A 24,022-nucleotide genomic window follows, 5' to 3' on the forward strand; every position below is an offset into this window, starting at 1 on the left:
GAATGACTCACAGCTTTAATCACTGCCAGAGGTGCTTCTACAAAGTATTGACTCGGGTGTGAATACTTATGTAAAAGAGATATTTCTAAATTTCATTTTCAATAAATTTGCAAACATTCCTAAAAATATGTTTTGACTTTGTCGTTATGGGGTATTAAGCAGTGCTTAATTTGAGCCGGATCCTGCTAGAACCAGATCCGGGACCTCTCTGAGTTGACTTTGTTCATTCAGACACCTTCTTTCTCGGATCCGGTACCTCTCGCGGCATTATTTATAAATTATTTCACTGTTTGCAAATACATAAATAAAATATATTTTTTACTTTTTACCCATTTTTCTCAATATCCAATTGGTAGTTAGTCTTGTCTCATCGCTGCAGGTCAGAACACGACCCTGCCAAGCCGCACTGCTTTTTGACACTGCTTGCCTAACCTGGAAGCCAGCCGCACGAATGTGTCAGAGGAAACGCCATACAACTGGCGACCGAAGTCAGTGTGCATGCGCCTGGCCCGCCACAAGGAGTCCGATGGGACAAGGACATCCCGGGCCGGCTAAACCTTACCCGGACAACTCTGGGCCAATTTTGCGTCGCCTCATGGGTCTCCCGGTCGCGGCCGGCTGCAACAGCCTGGGATCAAACCCGGGTCTATAGTGACGCCTCAAGCACTGCGATGCAGTGCCTTAGACCGCTGCGCCACTCGTGAGGCCCTGTTTGCTTTTTTAAAAAAAAATTATAGTGCGAACAGTGAAACAATTAATAAATAATGCCGCAAGAGGTACTGTTAAATGAAGTTTGCTCCTCGTTATTTCTCCTGCCCCATCATCATGTAAAAGTGTGGTGATCCTTCTGTGTAATCATCCTATCCTGCCACACTGATTTAAACTAGCAAAAGAGTGGGTGGAATGTACAGTTACATCCTCTGCCTCAGTTCTAAAAAAGTTTTTAAAAAACAAAGAGCCGTCAGAAAAAAGGTTTTTGAACATGCTCCAACCAAGGTGCATTTGGTGTCAGCCAGCCCTGTAGACAAGGACACCCAGGTTATGGTTACTCTACAGACAACTTTTTCATTTTGAGTGTTATCTTCCCAACCTCCTTGGGAGGCTAAACATCACAGCCACAGGCCCTCTCATAGCTTTGAGCAAGAAATTGACTGTCAGTGGTTAAGTGGACTTGATACGGGGATTGTCATTGTGGGAGGTTAATGTGAATATGTGCATCATATTGTCACATAGACAGGAAGCCTATATATTCTTGTGTTCTGCTGTAGCCTATATTGATTAATTTGATTTGAAGTTATCTTCCGATATTGTGATATTTGTTCTACTGCTACATGATGTCTGGTAAGCCCCACAGCTGACTGTGTGTGTGTATATGGCGGGCTTTCTGCAGTGATGTCTTGAAAATAATATGAATTCAAGTCTGGTAAGCCCCACAGCTTACTATGTGTATATGGTGGGTGTTCTGCAGTGATGTGTAAAAACGTTGCTGTACATTGATGTCTATAAAATGAGGCAATAAGAAATTCAGACTTGTGTAAGCCCTGCAGCTATACTCAAGTATGTGGGCAAAATGCTTTGAATTAATCAGCACCTTGGAGAGTGCTGTCTATTTCACCACCATAGATAGTAGGCTACTTGGCTGTTTATTCTGTCTGCTGTGCTGCTACGTTGTTTGACTTCTTTTTCTCAATGCGTTCTGGTATCTCAGAGCCCCCCATATACCCCCCCCCCACCCTCCATTTTCAGGTTGATCTCAGTTGATCATTCATTTTCTCTCTCATAGTTTGATGGGCCAATCCCTTGCCCTGGGTTCGGCAGTGACATGATCATGGAGGAGGTGCCTGTGAGGAATCATGGCGTTTCCATGGTGACTACAGACGTAGGGCTGGTCAGCATGGTGTGACAGGGCATCCTAGCTCTACAGCTGTTTCCCCCCCAACTCCATTGCAGGTTGGTTTAGAACGTCCATACTTACTGCATTTCTTTGTTCAATCGAACAATCAAGGTTGGTTTTCCACACTGTGCCTATTTGTGTTTGAAAGCCTAGCTTTTTACCACTGCTCCCTAGGGAAGAGTGACATTTGTTTCAGTCAGTTTTACCTGCCTTAACCTGAGTTGATCCTGTTTTGTTGTAACCCATTAAACCAAACTCTCAATCAAACTTCTCCAGGTGTAATCGTAATTACAGATGGGGTGACCAGTGTGCCTGACGTGGCTGTGTGTGAGACCCTTCTGAACCAGCTCAGGAGTGGAACCATCACCTGCTCCTTCATTCAAGTACTGAAACATGCCACAACATAGCCCAGTGGGTCAACCTGCTGTGTATATTCAGTGTACATTACAACATACGGACACACCATGAGAGCTGCTGTCTACTGTGGATTATTGTATATTCTCAACTGAGGCAGACAACGAGCATGGAATCCAATCTGAGTCCATGCTCTGTTTAACAAAGTGAAACTTGTGGATTCAGTTTGGATTTTAGGCCAGCAGACATCTGCCCTTCAGAGAATCCATCTACTAAATATTGTCTCTCTCATTCAGTAACACTATTTTTGTAATCAAAGTTGGTTCTGAATAAATCTTCACATATTGTAGATAATCTATAGTTGTGGTTGGTTTCATATTTTGCTTCCGTTCTCTGTGTATGTTGTCAGGTGGGCGGGGCCTATTCATACGACTTGTAGTTTTGGGTACATCCCTAACGTTGAGCTGATGAAGTTCATCTCCTTGGCTACCTTTGGCTCCTACCTATCTAGCTGTCCTGAGCCTGACCTGGCCAATCAGAACATGAACACCTACCACAAGGCCTTCCTCACATACTCTTTCCTCAAGACCAGCGAGTCCATGAACCCTGAGTACTACTGTGGTAAGAAAGAGTATGGTATTTTGTCAATTTTTCACTCTAGGATTGTTGTTCGCCATTACAGTTTTGCTCAATGTCCTGAGCTAATCCAGTGGTGCAAACAGGGCTGCCGCCAGGGATTTTGGGCCCCCATGAAAGATATCACTTTGGGCCCCCATGAATGATATCACTTTGGGCCCCCATGAAATATATCACTTTGGGCCCCCATGAAAGATATCATTTTGGGCCCCCATGAAAGATATCACTTTGGGCCCCCATGAAAGATATCACTTTGGGCCCCCATGAAAGATATCACTTTGGGCCCCCATGAAAGATATCACTTTGGGCCCCCATGAAAGATATCACTTTGGGCCTCCATGAAAGATATCACTTTGGGCCTCCATGAAAGATATCACTTTGGGCCCCCATGAAAGATAATACTTTGGGCCTCCATGAAAGATATCACTTTGGGCCCCCATGAAAGATATCACTTTGGGCCCCCATGAAAGATATCACTTTGGGCCTCCATGAAAGATATCACTTTGGGCCTCCATGAAAGATATCACTTTGGGCCCCCATGAAAGATAATACTTTGGGCCCCCATGAAAGATATCACTTTGGGCCCCCATGAAATATATCACTTTGGGCCCCCATGAAAGATATCACTTTGGGCCTCCATGAAAGATATCACTTTGGGCCCCCATGAAAGATATCACTTTGGGCCCCCATGAAAGATAATACTTTGGGCCTCCATGAAAGATATCACTTTGGGCCAACCACCACAGGCCACACCATCCCTGCGCAATTGCTGTAACCATACACCTCCAGATCCCAATCGACCCATTCAAAACTTTAAATAACTCTTACCTTTGCAGGCTTGCAACTCTCTTGTAGTCCAATATTTACTGTACGATATTTACTGACAGTGAGCTGTGAAAATATAACACTGTGCAGACATTCATGCAACACTCTGCAGTGGAATTTGCTATTTGATGCAAGACTGATACCCTCTATAAGAAATAAGCAATTACAATTCTTGAATGTAACATTCTCTTAAATTTAATGAATAACTTAAAATAAATATAACTTAAATATACATTAGCCTCTTCAATTCAAATAAATTAACATTATCATCTATAGAAAGATATAATAAACAAAATAATAAAATCAGCAGAAGATTTTTGAACTAAGTATACCTACCAACTAGAAAATAAGCAGCTGTAAAAATTGGAAACAAAATGAAAAGGCCTGATGGTGGCGCTAGAGGTAAGAAGGTCAAGTGGTCACCAAATCAATAGGTTTCTTCCACTTTGGGTCTTGATTGTGCAAAATGAATTTTATGGCAAACAAGCCATTACTTTGAGATATATCTTGTTCTCAGTCTGTTCTCATGGCAGCATATACAGTGTTCAGGTGTCTTACTTCATTTTGAAGTAGGTGTAAGATCTCTGGAATACTTCATGATCAGTGGTTGGCACACAGAAGGGACTTTATCCTCACTAATCTGCCCAACTTGCAGAACAGCAGAAATTCTTCTACAATCTTTGCATTGCTGTGGAACCTAGTGTCCAAGTCACTTATGATGTTGTCCATAGCAGTAAAAAACACTGTTTCGAAACACCGTTGCTGCACTGTCCTGAGCCATCTCCTCTTGAGAGGTCTCATCATGGAATCTCTTTCTCTGGCGGCTGTGTTCCTTGCTAAATTAAGGTGCAACATCCATTTGCGTAACAGTCAGTGTTTCCACAGACAGGAGAGACTCCCATCCTTCTCTAAGAGCCTGCATCTCTTCCTTTAAGGCTCTGATATTGGCTGCCTCTGTTTCAAGATTTTTCCTGACTGGAGAATCACATTCCTGTCCTCAATACATTGCAGTACCTGCAATTATGCCAACTGACATGTCATTCAACACAATGCTGCTCACCTCCTTCTTCAGTTGGGAGTAGGGCTGGTTCAGGGCAGTGGGGATGGGGAGACAGGGCTACTGAGCCTGAAGCTGCATCTTTTGGGCCTGGCACCGGGCAGGGACAACTGATTTTAGTATGAATGAATAGCTTCCTCAAAGTTTGCCTGCATTGATTAAATGTCGGCTAAAAGAGGAGCGAAATGTAAACACTCAGAAAATTCTGTGAAGGTATTAAGTAACTAATGTTAGAGGAGCAAAAGTAGCCTATTTCACTATGGACTAAGCTAACAGGTTAATTTCCACCACTCACGGACTACAACCCATCTTCCTTTGTGAAAAATTAGGTGACATACTGTCGCCCTTTCTTTTCTCTCTCCTGTCTTTTTATTTTCTTTCTTTTTATTTTTGGCAGCCAGATTTTTCTTTGGGAAGCTGAGACATGATGCTCCACCAGCACTCCTCACTCGCAATTCACTGCTAGCAAGTACCGTTTGTGCCTGGTTTGTGGGCAGGACCGAACCATTTCATGTAGATAGAGGGAGGGGAGGGGGCAATACAGAGGCTCTCTGGATGTTTACTTTTTGCCAAAAACAAGACAAATCAACCATTTAGTTGTATTAGTACATTGTAAATAAAATATTGTATTAATGATTATAGGTTAATTATTTAATATTGTTCTAATATTTTTTTTAGGGCCCCTGTCAGTCACAGGACCTAACAGAATCGTCCTAACTTTCCCCCCATATGGCGCCCCTGGGTGTAAAGTACTTAAGTAAAATTACTTTAAAGTACTACTTAAGTCGTTTTTGGGCTGTACTTTACTTTACTATTTATCTTTTTTACTACTTTTACTTCACTACATCCCTAAAGAAAATAACATACTTTTTACTCAATACATTTTCCCTGACACTCAAAAGAACTCATTACAATTTGAATGGCTAGCAGGACAGGAAATGGTCCAATTCATGCATTTATCAAGTGAATATCCCTGGTCATCCCTATTGCCTCTGATCTGGGGGACTCATTAAACACTGCGTCTTTTGTAAATTATGTCTTGAGTGTTGGAGTGTGCCCCTAATATAGGGAATTTTAAATGATTTATACTTTTACTTTCAATACTTAAGTGTATTTTATGAATTACATACACTTTTGATACTTAAGTATATTTTGTCAGTTTTTCTGCATACACACAAATCAACAGAAAAATTGTCTGAGAGCTGAGGACATTATTTCTTCTCTTGATTTAGTTTCCGGGACATGATCATTGTTGTCTGTCGTCTGCTGTGTACCTGATCCCCATCAGAGTGCAATTTAGGCTGAAACAAGTTATTTTATAGATAGTGTTCTTGATTGAACTCCTTAGCGCTCTCTGTGACAGTCCAAACACAGTGGCTTTTGTACGATTCTCTTGTCATTTCCAAACACCCCATTATTATCCGTGTGAATCAGAATAAAACCGTAGAGATGTCTGGCTGCTCTCTGAATAGAAGTCAATCTTTATAATGTGAGGTTTAACATGAAGAGATGCTGATCAAAGAACAAGCTTTAATGGCTGGCTAGACACCTAGACAAGATCAAATTGGTTGTCTTTTTGTCTGTTTCTGATGCTTTTCAAAGTGAGAGGGACCAGAGTTTTGGTTGGGCAAAGTTTGTCACAGTCCATATTGCAACAGGGGAAGTGAAAACACATGATGTTGATAATAGTAATTTCTTTACCTTTCTTCTCAATAATAGTATAAGCTACTGTATATTGAATCACATGTCAGGGCCTTCTTGTTGCCGTTTCTTTAACACTGTATGCATGCATGAATTAATTAACTTATTATTTATTTGTATGTGTGCTTCACAGTGTCTCAGCACAAGCTGTTCAATGAGCACCTGGTGTCAGCCCGTGGGAACCTTGCATTAGTGATGAGGAGGAAGAAGCACACAGAGAAGGAGGTGCACGCCCACCTGGTCAGTGTGGTGTCAGTCAGACTGAGAGAGGGATACACCATCAGGGAGATCAACCTTACCAAAGGTACAGGACTCTTTCAGACCAGTCACATTACCTCACAGCAGTACTGTAGTTGCGTCACTACAACTTGAGGTCGAGTCCCCTGTGCCCGAGTCCAGTCACGAGTCACTATGGCTGAAGGTAGAGTCTTAGTCTGAGTCACCAATGGTAGAGTCACGAGACATCCATTTTTAATAGGTCTTATTATTTTACCAAACAAATGTTCTATAGTTATAATGACACCAATATTTAATTTAGTGAAACCCCTTAGAATTAGTAGACCTTTAGGGTCGGGGCTGGGTCGGAGACCTTTAGGGTCGGGGCTGGGTAGGAGACCTTTAGGGTTGCAGATGCTTATACAGTAAAACAGTTGCAGTAAATGTGATGTGGCTGCTAGATGGTGGCTTTGAGATATCACTGGTTTAAGAGTATACCTTTTGAGGTACTGTGTGGCACTGGTGAGGTACTTTGAGCCAGTGTTGTAGTGCTCCAGTTCTGAACTCGTGACTTTTGACTCAACTTGGGCTCGACCATTGGTAACTCGGACTCGCTTTCTCGTGACTTGGACTGGATAGGCTGCTATGATAAGCAGAATATTAGCAGCACTGGGTGCGCAGACCAGCGAGGGTTCTGTTCTCTAGCAGTGGGAAGGATTCGCCCATACCGGCACACAGCCTACGCCAGCTGGTGAGCTGCAGGGGAGAAAACAATGATTTTGGGCAGGCAGGCTCCGCTCTGCCGCCAATCACAGGCTACACATCGCGGAAGTGACTCTCTTGCTTCCCTGTAACCACCAGTCACCAGGCTTCCTGAGTCCGAATCGAGTCCTGGTTAATAGACACAAACTGCTTCACGAAATTGAAAACAATACTAGTATTGAGTTTAATAGTAAAAAAACAGTCGCACAACAGAACAGTATACTGTCTACACTTGTTTTGTTGTTTTTATCAAATAATTTGAATTAAATTGTTTTTAATCATAGCTAAACATTTTATTGCTACTGATTCCGCGACGCGGTTAGCCTTTTTATGGCTGGGACCGCAAGTTTGTTTTCCAAATTCCTGTTGTTGTGTCTCTGACTGATTAAATGATATGACAGGCTATTTTATCAAATTGACTACCTAACATTTGATTGATTACGTGATTGAGTTAAACAATGCAAAAACTAACTTGTTAATAACCTGGGGCACCACAGAAGAGTGTTTTATAGGGCTGCTGTCTTCCGAATAAACTCTTAAAGATCTGAAGATCTTTTATATCAATAGCAGTCAATTATTAATCGTCACCTTATTCAGTCTCATCTGAAAGTCGTAAAATTCTTGGTTATCTTCACGAAGCCTGGCTAACAAGTTGAATCAGCAATACAAAAATTGGCTTATTTATTTACTAAATACCTAAATAATCACATAGAATTACATATACACAGGATGGATCATACATTGATTACTAATTATGTCATAAAAGAAAAACCGGTATGACGGCTGGTTACACAAAGAAGGGGGGTTGGGTTTGAATGAAAGCACGGGAAGACTGAGGGAAAAGGGGATTGTGTCTCTATCGGACCTTGAGAAGCTATGCTACCGTAAATACAGAATCTTATGCATTCTAATAACCGCCCATTCGGAAAAGGAAAATGCAAGATATATATTACACTTAGCTACTCTTCGATAGATGGGTCGAAGATGGAAGACTGGTTTGACCAGCAGAGATCGCCCTTGTCCTTTGTAGAATATTTCAGGTCGTATTGTTGTAGAGCGGATACGTTAAAGTACCCTGTCTTCTCATAGGATTGTCTGTCCTTTCCTAGGCCACGTACGTTTACAGCTGCAGCTGATAACTCAATACCTAGGATGTATCACTTCTTTAATGAATAAGAGTTCAAAGTTGCCATACTCAGCTCGTGCTGTATTCTGGCTGCTCGAAATTCATCCTTCCAGCATGGTGATCTTCACCTCCACGTTGAAATGGACACCAGTCCTAACGTCGTCGGGAACTAAGGTTGACCTCCGTCAATGGGCTTTTGTATTGGGGGAGGGAGGGAAGGGCATGTTTCATAGTTCTCAACCAATATCTGTTCACTTGGGCGTAGCTGAGTGAGCGTCGTTTACAATTCTCTCATTTAGAAGCTAAAATCTGATGACGAGAATGTGTAGACTTTCCAAGATATAATTTATGTCATTTTATCAGATATAATGTCCCAGACACCAATTGATCTGACATCATATTATTCAAGTACCAACGGACACTTTCAACTGGTTGGATTACAGAAATATTGTATTTATGGGGGTCATGAACCTCATACAACGTCATGACACTTAAGTAGTAGTTAGCTGCCAGCCGTCATGAAAACAGAGCAGGCTAATGCTAGCAGTGCTAGCCCGCCAGTGTTTTTATCCACGGCTGGGCACAAATGCTTTAGGTGTGAGATTCTTTCCACACAATCACAAGATGAAGATAAGATGGAACTGATAAATTGAAAAGGGATTTGTCTGCCCTAAATGCACCACATTCAAGCAGCTTAGGGAATAGGTCCTTCTGGCTGCTCAATCGGCTGTGAGAAAAAGATAACCTGCTTTCTAAGTACAATGACTTTGCTGTAGCCCAGGCAAACTGACTCTTACTTATGGTCTGGTAGAGCTCCAGTCCTCGCTGTCAGAATAAGCAACAGAGGACTTGAAAATCATATCAACTCCCGTAGAAATGGCACGGTTATTGTGAGTAACCTCATTTTTGTATCTCTAACTCCGGCTTCTAGTGATATAAACTGTCATATCTGTATACAAACTGTATACAAACTGTCATATCCTACCATTCTGATAGATTGAAGACTGTCCAAAGATGTGGTTGCAACATTAATTAAATGTGGTTGATATTCCATTGGTTACCTCGAGCCAGATGCCCCAGAGGCAGAGTGGCACACACTCATTGAATATGGAGCTTTTAAATGTTAGAGCAATCACTGGTAAAACCTTTCTCGTGAATGACCTCCTGACTGAGCACAAAGTTGAAAAAGCCACATCCAAACAGAGCGCCCCTTGGAGTAGTGAGGAAATAAATTAATTGGACAAATTGCCGAAAGGCAGAGCGGAAGTTGCAGGTCCATTATGATATTTTGAGGCGGCAAATATACCAAGTCAGAATATTTTGAGAGTGGTTGACCTTTCCGGTCCTGTTCTAAATTGGTTTAGGACCTATTTAACTGGTCAATAGTTTTGTCACCCTTCACGAGAAAATAGATATCACAAGTGGCTTTCCACAAGGTTCGATTTTGGGTCTGGTACTGTTTAGTTTATAAATGTTACCCCTTGGCAGTGTTATCAGAAAGCACAGCATTGATTTTCACTGCTACGCAGACGATACACAACTTTACATTTCTGTGTCCCCAGAGGATTTTAGCTCCACAGATACATTATTTGACTGTATTAGTGATTGAAATACTTGGATGGCTCACAACTGCCTCCAGCTAAATCAAGACAAGACCGAGGTACTTATTATTGGAGCCAAAGCACAGAGAGAATCTGTCCGCACATTTTAATTAATGGGCAATAAAGGTTAACCACCTTGGTGTCATTTTAGATTCTGAACTCAATTTCGAATCACATGTTCGGTATGTGACCAAAATGGCTTTTTACCACCTGAGGAGCATTGCCAACATGTGGACGTTTCTGTCTCAGGCTGATACTCATCCATGCTTTTATTATAAGCACGCTTGACTACTGTAATGTCTTGTCCTGTCTACTAAGCATGCCATTGGTCAACTACAAAACATATAGAATGCAGCAGCTCAGGTACTGAGTAGTTTTGTTATTCGTTTTTGTAACCTCTTACAGTGCCTTGCGAAAGTATTCGGCCCCCTTGAACTTTGCGACCTTTTGCCACATTTCAGGCTTCAAACATAAAGATATAAAACTGTATTTTTTTGTGAAGAATCAACAACAAGTGGGACACAATCATGAAGTGGAATGACATTTATTGGATATTTCAAACTTTTTTAACAAATCAAAAATTGAAAAATTGGGCGTGCAAAATTATTCAGCCCCCTTAAGTTAATACTTTGTAGCGCCACCTTTTGCTGCGATTACAGCTGTAAGTCGCTTGGGGTATGTCTCTATCAGTTTTGCACATCGAGAGACTGAAATGTTTTCCCATTCCTCCTTGAAAAACAGCTCGAGCTCAGTGAGGTTGGATGGAGAGCATTCGTGAACAGCAGTTTTCAGTTCTTTCCACAGATTCTCGATTGGATTCAGGTCTGGACTTTGACTTGGCCATTCTAACACCTGGATATGTTTATTTTTTTACCATTCCATTGTAGATTTTGCTTTATGTTTTGGATCATTGTCTTGTTGGAAGACAAATCTCTGTCCCAGTCTCAGGTCTTTTGCAGACTCCATCAGGTTTTCTTCCAGAATGGTCCTGTATTTGGCTCCATCCATCTTCCCATCAATTTTAACCATCTTCCCTGTCCCTGCTGAAGAAAAGCAGGCCCAAACCATGATGCTGCCACCACCATGTTTGACAGTGGGGATGGTGTGTCCAGGGTGATGAGCTGTGTTGCTTTTACGCCAAACAAACGTTTTGCATTGTTGCCAAAAAGTTCAATTTTGGTTTCATCTGACCAGAGCACCTTCTTCCACATGTTTGGTGTGTCTCCCAGGTGGCTTGTGGCAAACTTTAAACAACCCTTTTTATGGATATCTTTAAGAAATGGCTTTCTTCTTGCCACTCTTCCATAAAGGCCAGATTTGTGCAATATACGACTGATTGTTGTCCTATGGACAGAGTCTCCCACCTCAGCTGTAGATCTCTGCAGTTCATCCAGAGTGATCATGGGCCTCTTGGCTGCATCTCTGATCAGTCTTCTCCTTTTATGAGCTGAAAGTTTAGAGGGACGGCCAGGTCTTGGTAGATTTGCAGTGGTCTGATACTCCTTCCATTTCAATATTATCGCTTGCACAGTGCTCCTTGGGATGTTTAAAGCTTGGGAAATCTTTTTGTATCCAAATCCGGCTTTAAACTTCTTCACAACAGTATCTCGGACCTGCCTGGTGTGTTCCTTGTTCTTCATGATGCTCTCTGCGCTTTTAACGGACCTCTGAGACTATCACAGTGCAGGTGCATTTATACGGAGACTTGATTACACACAGGTGGATTGTATTTATCATCATTAGTCATTTAGGTCAACATTGGATCATTCAGAGATCCTCACTGAACTTCTGGAGAGAGTTTGCTGCACTGAAAGTAAAGGGGCTGAATAATTTTGCACGCCCAATTTTTCAGTATTTGATTTGTTAAAACAGTTTGAAATATCCAATAAATCTCGTTCCACTTCATGATTGTGTCCCACTTGTTGTTGATTCTTCACAAAAAAATACAGTTTTATATCTTTATGTTTGAAGCCTGAAATGTGTCAAAAGGTCGCAAAGTTCAAGGAGGCCGAATACTTTCACAAGGCACTGTATGTTTGTGTAGTAGTAAATATTTCTGGGTTTTTTCTTTGTGTTTTTAAGTATTTTTTTCCTGTAAAGCTCATTACGTTGCATTCATGTTTGCAATGTGCTATGTAAATGAAGTTTGATTGAGTGCAAAATGTGTAGTAGGAATACCGCTGGTAGTCATTGTGCAGCTCGTGAGCTGCATGTTGATCTCAGGAACTAATTGGCAGCTTGCGAAAATATATATTTTTTTAGTAGGGGTCCTCACCCAGGGGATCATAACATTTGTGCGTCCTTGATGTTAAAAAGTTTGAAAACCCCTGTACTATCCAGCCCCAAGTATCCTCAAGTTATCGTCTACTATTCACGTAAAAACCTCCATATAGATCTGTTTTACTGCAGTAACATTCACTAGGCCCAGTCTTCCAGACTAACTGTATACATTTCTATGAATGCTGTGTTTCAGTGTCTGTTCTGCTCCCTTTCCCACTAGGTGGCACCCAGCTGGAGGTGAAGCTGGTGTTGCTATGGAAACACAACATGCAAATAGAGTACCTAGCGGTGGCCCAGTGGCCCCTGGACCCTGCCAAATGGACCACCTGGGTAGAGGTCATCATGGAGGGAAGCTACGACATCCTCCATGATATCAGCTGTACTCTGAGGAAACCCATCTCCTCCCCATACCGCACCTCTGTCATATGACGATTTTGGAACACACTGCAGAGGTCAATAGAATAGATACTCTATTGGTAATTTTGTGAATGTGAGAAAATGAGATTTGTCTTCTGCTTATCTCAACCCTCCTCAACTACACACGTTGAGAGGTACAGGGTCAGCCACGGAGTAGTACCTCAGGATAGAGGGTTGTTTAAAGTGCCTTGCTTCAAACAATTTTGTGAGCATATACTGTGTATTTCTCTTGTTAACACCCATGTTATTCTGCCCTCTGTAGTATAAACCAGACGGATCAGATGCTGGTCTACATGCAGTCCTTTAACTCTCTCCCAGAGAATTACACCATACCTGAGAGCACCAAGAACGGAGTTCCTCTCTTCTACATCCCCCCCCTGGATCCACCATGCCACAACTCTGTCTGGCTTTCATACAATGCATTTTCACCATTAGGGACTGAGCCTAGTTTGTTTATTTAGCCTTTATTTGACCAGTTTGGAGGTACTCTCTCTGGCTTTCATACAATGAATTTTCACCATTAGGGACCGAGCCTAGTTTGTTTATTTAGCCTTTATTTGACCAGTTTGGAGGTACTCTGTCTGGCTTTCATACAATGCATTTTCACCATTAGGGACTGATCCTAGTTTGTTTATTTAGCCTTTATTTGACCAGTTTGGAGGTACTCTGTCTGGCTTTCATACAATGCATTTTCACCATTAGGGACCGAGCCTAGTTTGTTTATTTAGCCTTTATTTGACCAGTTTGGAGGTACTCAGTCTGGCTTTCTGGCGTCACGCTGAAATGAATCCCCCCTCTCTAGTTGTAGCTGTAAATTATTCTCTCTCTACCCCTCTCTCCACTTCTCTCTCTTTCTCCCTCCTTTCTTGCTCTCTCTTTCCCTCCCTCTCTCAGGTGTGGATGAGAGGGATGGGGTGCAGTTTGCTGTGCCCCAGAAGGGAGACTTCCACATCACGTTCAGTAGCCAGCAGAGCTCATGGGACCTGTCCCATCCGTGCTGCCCTGTGTACGTCTATAACGGTTCCCTGGACTCTCTGAAGGGCCAGCTAGTCCATCCCCACTTCAACAGGCAGCCAAGGGACATCTTCAGGTATCCAGTAACACACACACTTGGGCTACTGATGGGAAGCACATCTGTGTTCAATAGTATTTGTTTTCTTTCAAGTACTTTATCTGCATTTGATTGAGCTTGCCTGACACCATGGAACTAATGGAATATTCTCAGCAGTGGAAATATAGCCATCTGGGACACTGGGCAGGCTCAATCAAAATCTCCATGTATTATGAGGAACAAATAGAATTTCAACCCAGGTCCGGGGAGGGGAATGCCATCAATCATATGTGACTGACTCTTGAAACTCTCTATCAAAAGTCGTACCATGTCATACCTGATTATACCCTTCATAAGTTTACCCTTCACTCAACATTGGTTGCCAGCAAGGTCATTGTGGTTACCTGAGCCACATGCTAATGTTGTTTTCCTTTACTATGGTGATAAATAGACCTCAAGACGCTGATTCCTAGGAGATGCATCAGCAGATGAAGTTCAGGTAGAACAACACTGCTAGCTTACTGCTGCTTCCATCATCCTGCCTGTCTCCTCTGGTGAGATCCATCTCAATTCATCTGTCCTCAATTTCTTGCATCTTTTTTTTGAGGGGATGGGGGATGGGACCGATACGGTTGAGATGGAGGTGAGGGGAAAGGATGGAAGGAGCCATGAAAAATTAACTGAGCTGTGGTGTCTGGATCGGTGCCTGTGGGAGGAGCTTAGGCCTAATCACATGCTCCCATCTCCTCTGTTTTCAGACCAGGGAGATGCTCCTGGGGTTGAGTAAATCACTATCTCACAGGCTTGTGTTGCTATGGGGCTGTTGGTATCTACCTCCAGAGAAGACTGTCGCCTCTAGACATTTTGACTTGATATTCAATAACATACTTGAAGGCTTGACTACACAAAGCATGACCCTTATATTTGCTGGAGCTCCTAGCTTCTTTTAGGAGGCCGTCTCTCTGTCTACAGTCATGTATAATGGGTAGAACTGCCAAAAGTCAACATGTCTGCTGTGTGAACTGACAATATCTTACTTAGAGCTGGTAGGGGATGCTGAAAGATGCAGGTGGGTGAGGGCTGGTAGGGGATGCTGAGAGAAGCAGGTGGGTGAGAGCTGGTAGGGGATGCTGAAAGATGCAGGTGGGTGAGGGCTGGTAGGGGATGCTGAGAGAAGCAGGTGGGTGAGGGCTGGTAGTGGATGCTGAGAGAAGCAGGTGGGTGAGGGCTGGTAAGGGATGCTGAGAGAAGCAGGTTGGTGAGGGCTGGTAGGGGATGCTGAAAGATGCAGGTGGGTGAGAGCTGGTAGGGATGCTGAGAGATGCAGGTGGGTGAGAGCTGGTAGTGGATGCTGAGAGCTGGAGGTGGGTGAAGGCTGGTAGGGGATGCTGAAAGATGTAGGTGGGTGAGAGCTGGTAGGGGATGCTGAGAGATGCAGGTGGGTGAGGGCTGGTAGGGGATGCTGAAAGATGCAGGTGGGTGAGAGCTGGTAGAGGATGCTGAGAGATGCAGGTGGGTGAGGGCTGGTAGGGGATGCTGAAAGATGCAGGTGGATGAGGGCTGGTAGGGATGCTGAGAGCTGCAGGTGGGTGAGGGCTGGTAGGGGATGCTGAAAGATGCAGGTGGGTGAGGGCTGGTAGGGGATGCTGAGAGAAGCAGGTGGGTGAGGGCTGGTAGGGGATGCTGAAAGATGCAGGTGGGTGAGAGCTGGTAGGGGATGCTGAGAGATGCAGGTGGGTGAGGGCTGGTAGGGGATAAGGCAGGATGATTAAAGCTGCCACACGTTAGATGCGCATGAAAGTGGATATTATTGGACTGGGGTATCCAAGAGACTAGTTGCTGTTGCTTAAAATATGTAAGTTAATTTATAAACACAACTGACTGTATAAACAGGCACCAGCTGGTTATTTAGAACTATAGGGCTGAAGAATGTGGTAGTGTCGTATTCTAAAATGTTGGTATCATTACGTTTTTATACAGTGACATTACAGTGGTACTGGTATACCGTGCAACACTAGTATGTTATTTCCTATCAGTTGCTCTCAGTCTTTGCAGTAGTTGTGTATCCACTCTCCAGGACAGTGAAGAAAACACTTGGTGCCGACACTTTGGTGCAACACTAAATAACTGTGACTGGGAATAACACAGTGCTCTTCCTCCTTTATTTTTTGTTCTCCTCATGAGGACTCTGATGGGGAAGAGAAGAGACAACCTAGTGAAGAGGTTGTGTCAGAGGCTGAGCCTGCTACAGAGGACGGTGAGGATCCTTGTATTTTATATGATCTATCTGACAATACATCAAATAGTCTATACTCATCCTCTGGACCATAGAGAACATGTAGTTAAGGATACGTCATAAATCCTGTGTACTATCTCACCATTATGTGGGCAGCAGGTAGCCTAGCGGTTGGGCCAGTAACCGAAAGGTTGTTGGTTTGACTCTCAGAGCTGACTAGCTGAAAAATGTGCCCTGAGCAAGGCACTAATTGCACCTGCCTGTAAATTGCTCTGGATAAGAGCAACTGCTAAATTACATGTTTTCTACACTTATTTTGATGTAAAAATGTAAATCCACCTGTGTACCTCAGAGAACATGTCGGGCTGTTGCATTGTGACCGAGAGCGACACAGACCTGGAGGTGGAGTACCAGGAGAGGGCCGGAGGCCGGAGATCTTTAGGGGCAGCCAGAGAGGGGGAAGCAGGGGGAGAGGGGGAGGATATGAGTCCCTGTCTGACTCCAACACAGTCAACCAGGACAATGTCTCCTTCAGAATCCTAAAGGGAGACAGCCTGTTGGAGTCAGAGGGGCCACAGCCTGAGATGCCCCCGCTGTTCATCCACCTCACCTGCTCTGTTAACATGAAGAGCTGCCACGGATCCATGACCATAACCACGCTACCCACCTGCCTGGGTGAGTACAAACTGCCTCTGCTCTGTACCTGGCACCCCTCACAGAATAGACTCAAGTCAATAGACAGCATGTGAATCAGACCTGGGTTGAAAGAGCTGCACTTTGAGTTTGTCTGGCACATTGGAACCAGTGGACTATTGCTTCAAGTGCTAACCCTTTCTGGCACTACAGGCAGGCCCACTCCTACACTCAACGTATTTCAAAGACAACAAATACTATTTGAACTTAGGTCCAGTGTGACGTTATTTTTAATGATATTAAATGCCCTACTGTTTATGTTAAGACGTGTACCGTGTTATTGCAGGTGAGGTGATCATGTGTCTGGAGAATGCCCCACAGGCTGTGAATCTGAATAATCTGTCTGTCACACTGGACATCTTTGTTCTCACCTTACCCCTGGAGATAGAGGACATGCAATCAGACTTGAGACACAACAGGTTAGATCCTACTTTTAAAAAAAATGTGGTTGAAAATGGCAGATTTGGTCAATGATAAGCGCATAAATTGGAACACAGTGGCTGCACAGTAACATACTATGAATGATGTCAGAGCATGAATGGTTTTGGATTGCGTAAACACAACAGTAGCTGTTTGATTTGAAGGGGATGCAGGGCTGTCTTCCAAAGAAAACAACTACAAGTGTGCTTGCTTTAGTTCCTCAACGGCACAGCTAGGAGAGCTGAAAAAAACAACTTATAGTTTGACTGTTCTTTGAGTCATAAAAGTGTATTGAAATGACTTAGGAACTGTGTACACTTTGGAGAGGTGTGTGAAGCCACCTACTCCACCTATTTTCAGATTTCGTTATCAACAAATGCAGCAAAAAGTACAGTAAATGTGAAATGCACATAATCAACAGTGTAAAAAGTCTTGTCAGGTGAACTGTTGTGTCCTTAATTTTGGTCTAATAATTTTCACATCAACCCCCAACAGTTCCCTCTCAATTGCTACCATGCTTATGCATGTGCATGTCATATTTATTTTGTGAGAAACATTTACATTTAGGGGTAAGGTGCTCTTTGGTTCCCCAGGTTTGTGAATAAAATGTAAAAGAATTTGGAGCTTAAACTTCACTTATCAGGATATCACTTATCCAAACACACACAGGCACTCTTACCGGACACATTATCATTGCATTGATAAGGTGCAATGTGGATGAGCATAGCCCTGTGCTGTATACGTTCAACAAACTGCATTTCTTTCACAAGAAGGTGATCATGTTAACTAACAGCCTGCACTCTCTCTAGGTACACGTCAGAGTGTGTCTCTGAACCACTCTCCAGGTCAGCCCTCTTCCTACCGCTCTGATGAGGATGTGATGGTTAACCTAGAGTAGTAGAGGTCGACGGGTGGGTCATTGGGAAGGATGAGAAGCGGAGAAGTCTTGTCCTATGTCTGTTTGTGCTGTATAGCCGTTGTCAGTTGGCTTTACAGCACAAACAGTTCTGGGACCAGGCTAAAGGAGTAGGTGTTAATGGGTGATTGATCTTGATTTTACTGGACTGCTGGTACCTGCATCTGATGGTCAATGGTGCTTTCAAAACAACTGGGAACTCTGGAAAAAAAACTAGGTCAAATCATGACGTCAGTGATCTTCAGGTCTGAAAGTCAGAGGTGTGAGTTGGATGACCGTTCAAAACTATTTTTCCCAGTCGGATCTCGTTTTTTCCGACTTCCCAGTTTTCTTAAACACACTGAAGTGCGACTGACCAGAGAAAGGGGACACCCTCTTTCACCTGATGGCAAAACTCGAGTCGCTCTGCATCTGCCTCATACTCAAATGCATGTTGTTCCTATGATCAGAGAATGTATTTTTTTGTCGTCGATATTAAAATGGACACGACGAGCTGCTTATAATAAAGTGTGGACAGTGCTGAATAAAAAATGTAATATAGCTCTTAGCTGTATTCTTCGACAGTCTCTCTGTGGTCATGGTATTATTAAATCTTATGTAAGTTAGTATCAAACTTTGCTGTGACTTCAATTCTTAAAAATGGGAACACTTAACCTCTGCCCATGGCTTCTGAATCAAGTGCACCTACCGACAACAGCGCAACGAATTAAAGAAAAAGGAGTGCAAGCCTTTATCACAGACTTTATCATTGGCTTTTCTACAGAATTGTTAGGTGTTCCACTAGGAATGACTTGAAGATGGACCAGTCAATTGCCATCGACTGGTTGGTGACCACTGATCTAAAGGGTAGATAAAAGCATGTTGAGGGTTTGGCTGATGATGACATTTGTCAGCCTGCATGATTTCTGTGACTTTGCAGTAGTTCAATATTTCTTTATTTCAACAGGGTTGGAGGAGACGCTTTGTCCTAACTCTAAATTCCCCACAAACTAGCCGTGTTAGCCGCCATGGAGGAGGTAAGTTCAGTCTCTGTAATCTCGATCTTGGAACTCGATCTTGATATGATTTGAGCTAGTCGAACCACTAAATAGCCGGAATTCCTCTGTCACTGAGCTACATATTTTAGGCCCATTTACTCAGATCTCCCTGTTGCCTCTCGCTGTAGAGCCGTTGGCTCCTGGAGGATGAGATTGTGTCAGCTCTGCGTCACTCCCGGGTCATCAGCTTGTCCGCGCTACAGAAGGTGGTGGGTCACGTAGTTCGCTCAGGCGGGAGGCCACTGTGAGGTCGTTCCTCTGCAGTTTGTCTTCAGCCCTGAGCAGTCCCTGGAAAAGTTCAAAGAGGTGGGCTGGGATGATGACCAGGAGGGGTGACAACTGTTCTTCTTTCATATGAGAGATGAGTTTCTGTCCTTTTTTCTGGGGGGGGGGGGGGTCAATATGTTTTTCCCATCGTTAGGAACCTTGCATGTTTGTTGCACACCCAAGTTCTACTCTGTCAATTGCTTTTAAATTAGGAAAATTGGTATTGGAATTTCAGTTTTCTTCCTGGATTAAGATGGAACTGACCCTAACCCTTCAATCTTACCCTCAACAGGAGTTCCGTAGGATGTCATTCTCAGGTTACTTGCTGAAAGGAAAGCAGGACAATTTCCACTACATTTCTCGGAGTAGACTCCACCCACAGAGGATCCAGGCTTCTAAGAGGCTGTCTGAGAGCACTGTTAACACTGAGGGGGCGGGACAGGCCACCCAACCCAAAAATCACTGTGCTGATGTGGACGACAGTGCCAGGGCTCCGTCCAATCATGGTGCACCAGGAAGAAGACCTGACCACGAAACAGAGGTGGAGAGGGTGAAGCTAGACAGTGAGGTTTGTCAAACTTTTTTGGGGGGGTTTCAACCTGACCAACTAGTTTATTTCCATACATCCTCTTTCATGATCCTTTGAGTCGAATTAAGGTTTCCTATCTTTTTCATGTTTTTTTCTGAATAAATGCAATTTGTATGAATTAATGAATGTATGGATGAATGTGTATGAATTTGAACTGAATTAATTATTCTATATGTTACATTATTTCCTTCCAGGTGCAGGGAGAAGAGAAGAAGCCTGCTGTTGGGGATGTTAGTGATTCTGGTAGTGATTCTGGTAGTGACCTTGCCCAGGACCCCTGCAACCCTCCAGCCAAATCTACCCGGGATGACTCAAAGGAGGGCCCCAGACCTCTGTTGAGCTCAGCCGGTGCAACCTCCACAGCCGTGGGGGATGGACCTCGGGAGAGTTCTGTTGGTGTCTCCACCGGCCAACCCCGACTGAGCTCTGTGGGCAGAGGAGGAGAGGTGATAGGACCTCAGCTGAGCTCTGTAGGCTCCTCCTTCACGGCCATGGGGGATCAAGGCCAACCCAGCACCCCTCACCTCAAGCCCAGCACCGACCGCTCCTCAGAAAACACCAAGACCCCATCCGCAGTCAGCCTGGCCGAGTCGGTGCAGTCCACCACCCACAGTGAGTGTCCCTGTCCCCCAGAGCCCAGACCCAGACAAAGTTTTTAAACAAAGTGCAAAAGGAAGCTCGCTGTTTTTGCAACGCTGTGAAATGACAGAACCCATTCACATGGTAACTTCCTACAGTCCTGTATGTTTGCCCATACTGTTTTTTTAATGGAACCATGCTGTGACCTGCCATATCTCCCAGCAGAGGAGAGATTACTAGTTCAGCTCTTTGTCTGTGTGTGTCTATACAGTGCATTCCCCTTTTCCACATTGTGTTACATTACAGCCTTATTTTAAAATGGCTTAAAAAAAATCCCCTCATCAATCTACACAGAATACCACATAATGACAAAGCGAAAACATTAATACCGTATTTACATAAGTATTCAGACCCTTTGCTATGATACTGGAAATTAAGCTCAGGTGCATCCTGTTTCCATTGATCATCCTTGATGTTTCTACAACTTGATTGGAGTCCACCTGGGGTAAATTCAATTGATTGGACATGAAGGCTCACACCTGTCTATATAAGGTCCCACAGTTGACAGCACATGTCAGATCAAAAACCATGAGGTCGAAGGAGTTGTCCGTAGACCTCCAAGAGAGGATTGTGTTGAGGTGGCACATGAAAGCCCGCTTGGAGTTTGCCAAAAGGGACCTACAAACTCTCAGACCGTGAGAAACCAGATTCTCTGGTCTGATGAAACCAAGTTGAACTCTTTGGCTTGAATCCCAAGTGTCATGTCTGGAGGAAACCTAGCACCATCCCTATGGTGAAGCATGGTGGTGGCAGCATCATGCTGTGGGGACGTTATTCAGCAGCAGGGACTGGGAGACTAGTCAGGATCAAGGAAAATATGAATAGAGCAAAGTACAGAGAGATCCTTGATGAAACCTGCTCCAGAGCACTCAGTACCTCAGTCTGGGGCGAAGGTTCACCTTCCAACAGGACAACGACCCTAAGCACACAACCTAGACAACACAGGAGTTGCTTCGGGACAAGTCTTTGAATGTCTTTGAGTGGCCCAGCCAGAGCCCGGACTTGAACCAGATCGAACATCTCTGGGGAGACCTGAAAATAGCTGTGCAGCAACGCTCCCCGTCTTCCCTGACCAGAGCTTGAGAGGATCTGTCTCAGCCTCCAGTATTTATGCCGCAGTAGTTTATGTGTCGGGGGGCTAGGGTCAGTTTGTTATTTCTGGAGTACTTCTCCTGTCCTATCCGGTGTCCTGTGTGAATTTAAGTATGCTCTCTCTAATTCTCTCTTTCTCTCTTTATTTCTCTCTCTCGGAGGACGTGAGCCCTAGGACCATGACTCAGGACTACCTGACATGATGACTCCTTGCTGTCCCCAGTCCACCTGGCCGTGCTGCTGCTCCAGTTTCAAATGTTCTGCCTGTGATTATTATTATTTGACCCTGCTGTTCATTTATGAACATTTGAACATCTTGGCCATGTTCTGTTATAATCTCCACCCGACACAGCCAGAAGAGGACTGGCCACCCCACATCTCTAGGTTTCTTCCTAGGTTTTGGCCTTTCTAGGGAGTTTTTCCTATCCACCGTGCTTCTACACCTGCATTGCTTGCTGTTTGGGGTTTTAGGCTGGGTTTCTGTACAGCACTTTGAGATATCAGCTGATGTACGAAGGGCTATATAAATACATTTGATTTGATTTGATTTTGATCTGCAGAGAAGAATGGGATAAACTCTCCAAATACAGGTGTTGCCAGCTTGTAGCATCATACCCAAGAAGACTTGAGGCTGTAATCGCTGCCAACGGTGCTTCAACAAAGTACTGAGTAAAGAGTCTGAACACTTAAGTAAATGTGATATTTCCATTTATTTTTTTAATAAATTAGCAAACATTTCTAAAAAAAATGTTTTTGCTTTGTCTTGTATTGTGTGTAGATTGACGAGAATAAATAAATTAAAAAGTCATGGGGGTCTGAATACTTTCCAAAGGCACTGTATGCGTGTGTCTGTGTGGATTGTCTCTTGCGAGGCTGGCTCTGTGACAGATAGTGACACACCGATGAGGAGAGTGTGTGAGTGAATCTTCGGCAGTACTAGCAGCGCAAGTCTCTTAAGTCTGTTGACTGAGCTGGCAGCTTTACCACCCTTAAGGCTGTTTTCTCCCTCTCCCTCTCCATTCCCAAATCAACAGGCAGCAGCACTCCGCTCAGAGCTGACAGACAGAATATTACATGAGATGACCCCCCCCCACAAACACACTCTTCTCTCTAGAGTACATGTTCCAACATTGAGGTGGGGAGACTCCTAGGGCCTGCCAGTGTAGAGGCGGAGGGAGGAGGAGAAATCCCAGCGGGTCCTAGTCATGTCTCTGACAGTCTAAGATAGTGGGCTTCTGTAGATTAATCTCTGCTACCTCAGGTGAATGTGGTGTAAAACTGTAAAACTTGTCTCCTCAGGTAGTGGCAAGCTGAGGCCCAGCAGAGTACAGAGTGTGGTCTCCAGTCAAGGCAGCCTGCACTCTGACATACTGGGTAAGAGATGGACATTATAGTGATCATATAGTGAGTATGATCGTGTTGCTCATAACGAGGATAATGATGATCATGGTGTTTATCACAATGATGATAACGACGGTGGTGACGATCATGATGATGATGATGCTGCTATTGAAAGCTAATAAAACATTTTTAGCCGTATATTGAGTGTGAGAGCCCCACCATTGAAGAACAGGAGTCCCAGTCCCCCCTGGTGCCTGACTTCTGGCTCATCGTTAAGATCCACCAGGACAAAGCAGAGGTGTACTCCCACTCCAGGTGAGAGAGGGCAGGGGCTTCGGGAGGATGCAGCTCATATCTGCTGCTCACCTTCATCCATTTAGAATGTTCAGTGTGCCTTCTTACATGACACAATTATTACATAATGATTCCATTATTTATTTATACAGGTTATTCTCATCGGGATAAACATCTCAAAAGAGACCTGTAAGATATAAATTTGTCATGGAATATTGTTTGCAGGAGTTTCAACGAAGGGAAGGAGGACGGAGTAGGGGAGGAGGAGGAGGTGCCAGAGTACTTACAGTTGCATCAGATGGTGGTGAGGAAGATTGGGGAGATCTTCCGTATAGTCAATCAGGTAGGTTACACTCCTTTGTGTGATTGTGATCCTCTGTTCGTTTGGCCTTTAATAGACATTTTCAATTGTTCGAAATAGGTAGATTACACTCTCTCCCATTAAGACATTTCTGCTAATACAGTTGAATTCGGAAGTTTACATACACTTAGGTTGGAGTCATTAAAACTTGTTTTTCAACCACTCCACAAATTTCTTGTTAACAAACTATAGTTTTAGCAAGTCGGTTGGGACATCT

The 24,022-nt window shown here is 43.7% G+C and overlaps 1 protein-coding gene across 1 annotated transcript in view; it reads left to right on the plus strand.

Annotated features, from left to right (window-relative positions):
* Positions 1–24,022, plus strand: part of LOC118936475 (KICSTOR complex protein SZT2) — a 131,340-nt gene that overhangs the window by 9,624 nt on the left and 97,694 nt on the right. Inside the window, 23 exon segments of the mRNA XM_090236706.1 lie at positions 1,784–1,843; positions 1,917–1,950; positions 2,171–2,277; positions 2,658–2,681; positions 2,683–2,869; positions 6,601–6,771; positions 12,673–12,904; positions 13,132–13,329; positions 13,672–13,679; positions 13,764–13,829; positions 13,910–13,959; positions 16,105–16,177; positions 16,509–16,639; positions 16,642–16,831; positions 17,136–17,268; positions 19,132–19,201; positions 19,351–19,460; positions 19,462–19,528; positions 19,782–20,057; positions 20,273–20,690; positions 23,109–23,183; positions 23,342–23,465; positions 23,670–23,787. Of these exon segments, the coding sequence (XP_090092832.1) occupies positions 1,784–1,843; positions 1,917–1,950; positions 2,171–2,277; positions 2,658–2,681; positions 2,683–2,869; positions 6,601–6,771; positions 12,673–12,904; positions 13,132–13,329; positions 13,672–13,679; positions 13,764–13,829; positions 13,910–13,959; positions 16,105–16,177; positions 16,509–16,639; positions 16,642–16,831; positions 17,136–17,268; positions 19,132–19,201; positions 19,351–19,460; positions 19,462–19,528; positions 19,782–20,057; positions 20,273–20,690; positions 23,109–23,183; positions 23,342–23,465; positions 23,670–23,787 (2,922 nt within the window).

This window comes from Oncorhynchus mykiss, chromosome 5 (assembly GCF_057628025.1).
Source record: "Oncorhynchus mykiss isolate SJ-2025 chromosome 5, ASM5762802v1, whole genome shotgun sequence".
Lineage (NCBI taxonomy): Eukaryota > Metazoa > Chordata > Actinopteri > Salmoniformes > Salmonidae > Oncorhynchus > Oncorhynchus mykiss.